The sequence below is a fragment of the Montipora foliosa genome, chromosome 4 (assembly GCF_036669935.1).
Source record: "Montipora foliosa isolate CH-2021 chromosome 4, ASM3666993v2, whole genome shotgun sequence".
NCBI lineage: Eukaryota > Metazoa > Cnidaria > Anthozoa > Scleractinia > Acroporidae > Montipora > Montipora foliosa.
The window spans coordinates 6,437,670-6,445,169 of NC_090872.1; the positions used below are offsets into that span (position 1 = coordinate 6,437,670).

Below are 7,500 nucleotides of genomic sequence, written 5' to 3' on the forward strand. Positions count from 1 at the left end.
AGGGATAAAGAAGCGTTGAAAGGAAATGAAGACTTTCAGGAGAGCAACAAAATGCACGGCATCAATGGATACGTGTTTGGTAACTTGAAGGATTTGGAAATGTACCAGGACGAAAAAGTGGACTGGTTACTACTTGGCATTGGGAACGAGGTTGACATGCACACGGTTCATTTTCACGGCCAAGCGTTTCTTCGGGTGAGTGGAACGGCTATACTTCTTATTGCAAAATGACCACGGTTTTAGTAATTCTTTTGTCTGTTTGTAAATTAGCCCTTTTTGCCTCGTTCAAGGTTAAATAATCTTTTGAATTTTCAGCCTAAGGACGTGGCAAAAAGGCCTAATTTGAAAGCAAACAAAAGAATACTAACTTGACGGCCATTTTAGAATAAGGTGTGTAGAGATTTTAGTAAGAATAATTCCGCCACAAGCTAGTTTCAAGCCACGAGGGCTTATCCCGGTTTTAGTAGCCTAAGACATTCATATCAAACTTTGGCTTTGATTTTTGGGATGACGATAGCAGGCAGCTTTGCCTTCCCTGTATCATCATTTTTATTCTTTCCGGCTGGATTCGAGGGTCTTTTCTTACGAGAACATGAGTTGTTTCTCAAGTTGTTCATAACCATATAGTAACAAAATTAACTCTTCCCTTTGGAGGGGTAATGGAATTGTTAGATAAGAGGGTGGAATCACACTGATAATCTCAGTAAGGACATTGCCCCCCTCCCTTCCCTCCATTTTCCTCGCGGGCACTAGGTAATAGCCCTTATGCGTGAGGACGTCTGACCAGCTGATTTCACCACCAAGCCTCGAATTCGAGCAATCAAACTTGTAAATTTTTAGCTTGAGCTGAATCCCAAAGGAACAAACATGTAAAGAAAACCCATGTGCGAAGAGTATTGCATGTCCAGATGATGTGAATAATTTTGTGCAAACGAGGCTCGGTGGCGAAGTCTTGAGCATATGGCGTCATCATGCATAAGGCCTATTGAGGCATTGACAATGTTAGCGTCAACGGAAATGTTACTTCAAAATATAACCTGCCGCTGTCGTAAATTGTTCGCGATTATTCCAATAGACCAATTTCGATATATTAAAATTCAGTCGAAAACAAAAGGCATCATCTCGAGGCTCTGGGAATAAACTCATACAAATCTTTATATTTATTCCCCAGAGCCTCGAGATGATGCCTTTTGTTTAGGACTGAATTTTAATGTATCGAAATTGGTCTATTCGGTCCGTTGTAGAATATGGGAAAATATCCTACTACTGGTTTGGTGCGAACGCTTTCGAGGTAAGGAAAGAAAATCAACGATTCATCGTTTCCTCATGCTCCATTCAAGACCATAAAATGCGTTAATTTCAAGTTGTGGTTTTGCCGAGTGCAGCAAAGGAATGTACTGAAATGTGCAACGTTCGTTCAGCACGAGGAGTTCTTCCCCTGAACGAATAATATTGTTTTCTGGTGTCGCTATTTCCCTATCTGCCATCTTCCTTTAAGTCGAGCGCTGGTATTATATCGGCAGCAGTATGTCAGTCAGTGTGAAAAGAGATAGCGTGCTAATTATTAATAGAGCTTCTTTTGTATCGAATCGAACCACCTTGATAGAAAATCAAGGGCGTTAATCATTACATCACAGCGCCTCTTTATTGACAGTTTTCGCATGATTATGAGCCTCCATACGTGATGCTCAGAAATGGACTAGATTATATTTCCCTTGGGCTTTTGACGTCACGAAAAGAGGAAAAGAGGAAGTGCGGCAGGCTTTTGGACTGCCAAAATCCTGAATTCAAGATTTTGGACGGCCAAAATCCTGAATTCAAGATTTTGGAATTCAAGATTTTAACCTGCCAAAATCCTGAATTCAAGATTTTGGACTGCCAAAATCCTGAATTCAGGATTTTGGCAGTCCAAAATCTTGAATTCTGGATTTTGGCAGTCCAAAATCTTGAATTCAGGATTTTGGAAACTTAACTCTAACTCTACGACATAACTCTATGAAAATAACTCTAAGAATGGCTGTCCCCTTTGCGGATGGTACTTGATCCGTTCATAAATTACACTTAAAAAAAAAAAAAAAAAACACCAGCAAAACTAAAACTGCAAAAATTTAATTAAAATGGCTTTTAATCCACTTGTGTTACTATATATCATACCTTGGGGAAAAAAAACTGAAAACAAAACGAAGCACTAAGAATTTATTTTTTCTTGTATTTTAATGATAAAAAGTTAATACTTTTCCAATCTCTGAGGCAAAAGAAACGAACTCAAAGCAGTCAATCAGAAGGTCACGTTAAACTTCCTCGAACGGGTCATAATGATAATGATAATAAAGATGATAATGATGATAATAATAATAATAATAATAACAATAATAATAATAATAATAATAATAATAATAATAATAATAATAAACTTGTATAGCGCCGATATCAATATAGCTATTTTCATCAGCGTTCATCCAACGAACACTATTTTCTAAGGCTTCTAGGATGCCACATTTTATCCATCCGTTCTCGATGATTGAGAGGTTTTTTTTGCCATAAAACTATTGAACATTGAAAATAGTGTTGCTTCTTGAAAAGAAAACCACAAAAATTAGTTCCCAGAGTCAACTGGAGCCACAAAAATTTGTTCCCGCAAGCCTAAAAAAATCGCTAATCCGTCCCGCAAAAATTTCATGCTACACGGTAACCAACATTACCAAGCAGAATGCTTTAATTCCGCGTTAGTGATGTGCCATTAAGCCGTTTATGTTCTTTTTAGAAACAAGTTTCTTATCACCGAGAAGACGTGTACGATCTATTCCCAGGAGTCTTCGCAACCGTGGAGATGACTCCAGACAGCGTTGGTGAGTGGATGCTTCATTGTCACGTGAATGATCACATGGTTGCTGGCATGGAAACAGTATATTCTGTTCGTGGTAAGTTGGTTATAACCTATGCTTAAAATACCGCATTGAGTGCTTATTTGCTCTCTATCGTCGTCTTCCACCAATCGCTATCATCTTCGTCACTATATCTTTCAATTGTTTATCCTGCAATAATAGAGCCCCTTGTTGTAGCTAGTATTTCCAAGTATTTACTCTCCCAACTATGATATACCACAGAGGAAAGACCACAGTACTACAATAATACAGTTCGTTTTGGGCTCTCTTCTTAAAAACAATGCATTTTCTTTACCTTGAGTTTTTCATACTTCACTGAAGTTTTTATTCATTGTTTTTACGCTCATAATATACATGAAAAATCTTCTCTATTCTGATTGGCTGAGAGAAATGCAGTTTTCGGGTAACACGGTGCAAAGGTAATTCAGTGCAAACCGAAGTGATAAACCAAGCATTAGGATTGGTCAATGAGCAAACAAAGTCAGAGATGCGAGCCCTGGATGGCGCAAAGTTTATGGCGCAATGATTGCGTGATACGCGTGCGTTGCTTCTGCTTAACCATCTTGAAATGTTTTGTGTATATTATTAATACGTAATCACGTAATTTTTCTCGTGCAATTTGGAATAAATAACCAATTGTATTTTTTTAAATAGACTACAAATTGAACGAGCCTGTAGCTGGTCTTTGAAAAAAATTACTCGTGCTTGTTTAGTTCAAAATTGCACTCGAAATCATTTGATTACCGAGTCTGGGAATAGAACCAGGGCCACATTGGTGAGAGACGAGTGCTCTCACCACTGCGCCATCCCTGCACCCCGACTTTAAGATCTTGAGATTGCTGGATGGAGGAGAAAATGACGTCAAAGGCTCACAAGTTTAAGAATGCAATGCGTGTGTACACCGTAAAATTAGTATGCAGCACGGGAGTTTTGGGCTCTCAGACTTTTAAACTCACGTTTTGCATAGATAACAAGCTGCATTCACACCCTGTAATTTTTTTAAAAGCTAGTGAGCCTTTGACGTCACTTTTCCCTGGATCCAACACTCTGAGGTCCAATCGGTCTGTCTAGAATGTGAGTAATGGCGTACCGTGAAATCCAAAACACTCAAAGTAAACGGCCTTTAAATAAAAATCGAAGCTCAAAAGTTTGCAAGTCAGTGTTAAGCAAACCCACTTTAAAAATCTGAAGAAAAGAAGGAAGTGATTTTTTTTATCACAGGGGCATTTTAAGACTCGGACGGCAACCGGAAGTGAGCTGTTTTGCATTTTAACCTGTCTTCACACAACCACATTTACATTACTAAGTATCTTTTCTCCATTAGAGATGCTTAGTATAAAAATCTCGGAGACACCACTGTCCTGGCATGTGAAATTTTCTCTTCCGGTTGCCGGCCGCATCTCAAAAACGCATGTGCTTAAGCTCCCTATTAACCCGCGCGCTAGCTCTGCATTTCGTGATTTGCGAAATGCCACGCGCGAGTGAGCCGCCAACCAACGAATGGGCCATTTCCGAGTTGCGGTTTGTCTCGGTTTCAAAGTGAGTCTTGGTGCTCAACTATTGAAAGGGAAATGAGTTTGATTTGCGTAAGAATACGCAACTCATTTCCATTTGAATGGTTGTGCACCAGGACTCGCTTGAAACTGAGGCATGCAGCAACTCGGAAATGGGCTATTACGTCCTCTCGTGTGTCACTCGCGCGTCGCATGACACGAAATAGAGATTACGATCATGTTTCGGAACTATTATTGCATTCAGTTTTACGTAATGGACGTGTTATATTAAGGGTGCGTTCGATTGACCGTATTCCGGAATAGGAATACATGGAATAGAAGTTAGAAATCCTTCGTTCTTGCGTAGATTCACATTAAAATTGTCAAACACCTGCTAAAATGCTATTTTAAACATATCTTTATTATCCTTGTTGCTTCAAAACGCCAAACATACCGTTTTAAAGCATCTCTCTACGTATTCTTATTCCGGAATAGGGTCAATCGAACGCACCCTAAAATGTTCGAGGATACGTTTCAGTGGTTTGACTATTATAAGCGGCAAATAACAATATTTGTTATGGGGTAGGGTTAGGCGCATTTTGTTGCCCGCAAGTCTTGATGTATTACCATTATCTCGGATTAATAAGGAAAGGTAGACTGGGCAAATTTTGGTCAACGTAGATCACTTAATAATGTATGCAAAATTATTCCGGAACACGATTAATAAGGAAAGGTAGACTGGGCAGTGAGAGACGTAAATGGAGCGAGCAGGTGGAAGTTAAAGCTCCCCTACATCACCTCCCTCTTTGCCCTCTTCAATAGTATCATTGATGGCGGCTAGATGGGAGACTTTGCGATCGCCGGCTGTGCGGGTTAGCTAGAATCTAAAAGTACTTATTGGCCAAAAAGGTGGTGGGAAAAAATGGCAAATTCATATCTTAGAATAAACGCGTGTATACGATCTCTAGAATTACTTTCAAATCAAAACAGATAAGTCATTGAAGCCAACAACCAAGCCAATGAAGCCAATACCCGGCACCGCGAATTCAGTTGTGGCTGGTGGCGTCTTCAGCTGTTTGCTGTCCGCTGTTGTTGTGATCCTTTTGGACGCTTGACTTGGAAACAGTAGCAGGGCTGTGTGTAGAAAGAAAACCACATGACCAGATTAATTTAGAAGTTGCTTCAGTAGCTGTCTACCGGAGGTTTCCTGGGGCGGATCCAGGATTTTTCATAGGAGGGAGTACACCACTAAGGGATGGCATAGCTGACTGGAGACGTTTTTTTTTTTACAATATACAAGTTGTATTAAAAAGCCCCAGGTCATCTCAGGAAGGGGGAGGGGGGTGCCCAACCCCTGCACCCTCCCCCTAGTTCCGTCCCTGGTTTCCTAGGAAGGAAATCTCTGCATGGATCTTATTACGTCCAGAAATGTAGGTATTTAGATACACGCCCAATTTTGACATCCAACAATAAGTGTCCCTTTAAGTGGAAGCCTTTGCTATCTATTTCTAACAACAAGGTTAGGTTAAAGGTTAGCGTTATTTTTAGGTCAGCAGCATTTTGAGGACACCTTGTGACGTTAATTGTCTATATTCCAAGACACAAGCGGTGTTGAAGTTATAGAAATAAGCAAGGGGACATTAACCTGCCTAATGGCAGAAGAGTCATTCTCGTTCCCAGCGTCCGCTTTTCTTATGGTCGGCGCCAAGAACACGGACTCTGGCCACAGCCAAAAATATTCGCAGTTGCGGTAATTGTGTAATGTTGAAACCGTTGACGACCCTTATTGTTTCAAATTTCTGAGACTCCGCCGAAGAGTTCGTGTTCTTGGCGCTGACCAAAAGAAATGTGGACTCTTGGGACGAGGATGCAGAAAAGTGGACGTCACGTTGTATTGACCTTACGCCAAGGAGAAAAGTGCAAAAGTTTCCTTTCCTTCTCGCTAGTGTTTGAAATTACGGAACCTCTTAGAACTGATAGTTTTCAGAGTTGCTGCATAATGACTATTAAGTTATGTGATTTTGATAGCAAAGCTTATCAACAAATGGCCTATTGTTCTCGATCAAATTCCGTATCACACCTGCACACAATACCCCATTGTCGTGGTCTGTGGCAAGGGATTTATTTCCATACGAACTCTGATCAACAAGTTTGGCGTTGATAATGATTAGAAAACGATATAATTGCTTTTGTAACAGCCCTTTTTCATTAATAGTGAAAAGATAGAAATAAAAACAACATTTGATAAAAGATAGGTATCAAGCTTAATTGTGCAATAGTCGAAGAGAAGAAAGGAAAGGAGCGACTGCAAATGCATGGAACACGAAAAACGTCGTCTTTTAGAGATTTCAGTACACGTTGCAGTAAGGAGGCTCCTCTGACAGAAGTCGAGCCTCTCATCCCCGCCATCCATATTCCGTCCTTGGAGACCCTATCCTCAACTAATGTCAAATTGGCTCTGGCTCCTTTTCAATCGTTTTTAAGAAGGGCCTGCGGTTGATACTAACGTGCTAAGGATACTAAGACTTCACGCGAACGGCAGGCTACCATGATCAGGAAAGATCACAGACCGAGTTGTGTTAAGACCTTTGTCAATTATTTATTGGTCGTAAATTATTAAATTATTACCTTTCGAATTGACAATAACCACTAGAACGATTCGAAACTTACTTCAAAACCCCATTGGATTTGTAAACGTGTGGATATAGACTCCCGCGAACGGTTATACATATTTGTTGGAAGGATTCGTTTTTAGTGCAACCATGTTTGTCAGACAATCCAGTAACAGACGTCTTTCATAATGGCGGCCAAGTAAAATATTCTTTTGTTTCAATGCTAATAAGCCTTTCTAACCTCGCCACAACGAGCAAATTTCAGAAGAAAAGAATATTTGTTTCAAAATGAGGCCAGTAGGTCTAATTAACATAAATACAAAAGAATGTAAAGGTGGTCTATAGACCGTATTCATAACTGGGTCGGGCTAAGTAATTTCTCTTTTGTCTTAATGCTAATCACCTTGACTAGCTTCGTTAGCACGAACAAATTCAAAAGAATGTTTGCGCCAAAGTGAGGCTAGTGAGGATGATTAGCTCAAAGGACAAAAGAATAATTTCTTCGCCACC

General features: G+C 40.0%; 1 protein-coding gene across 1 annotated transcript in view; it reads left to right on the forward strand.

Moving 5' to 3' along the window:
• Positions 1–5,666, forward strand: part of LOC137999653 (hephaestin-like protein) — a 48,623-nt gene extending 42,957 nt beyond the window's left edge. Inside the window, exons 12-14 of the mRNA XM_068845498.1 lie at positions 1–195; positions 2,765–2,921; positions 5,369–5,666. The exon at positions 1–195 is cut by the window's left edge and continues 132 nt beyond it. Coding sequence (XP_068701599.1) covers positions 1–195; positions 2,765–2,921; positions 5,369–5,493 — 477 coding nt within the window. The 3' untranslated portion in view covers positions 5,494–5,666. The remainder of the gene's footprint in view (positions 196–2,764; positions 2,922–5,368) is intronic.
• The last annotated feature ends 1,834 nt before the right edge of the window (positions 5,667–7,500 follow it).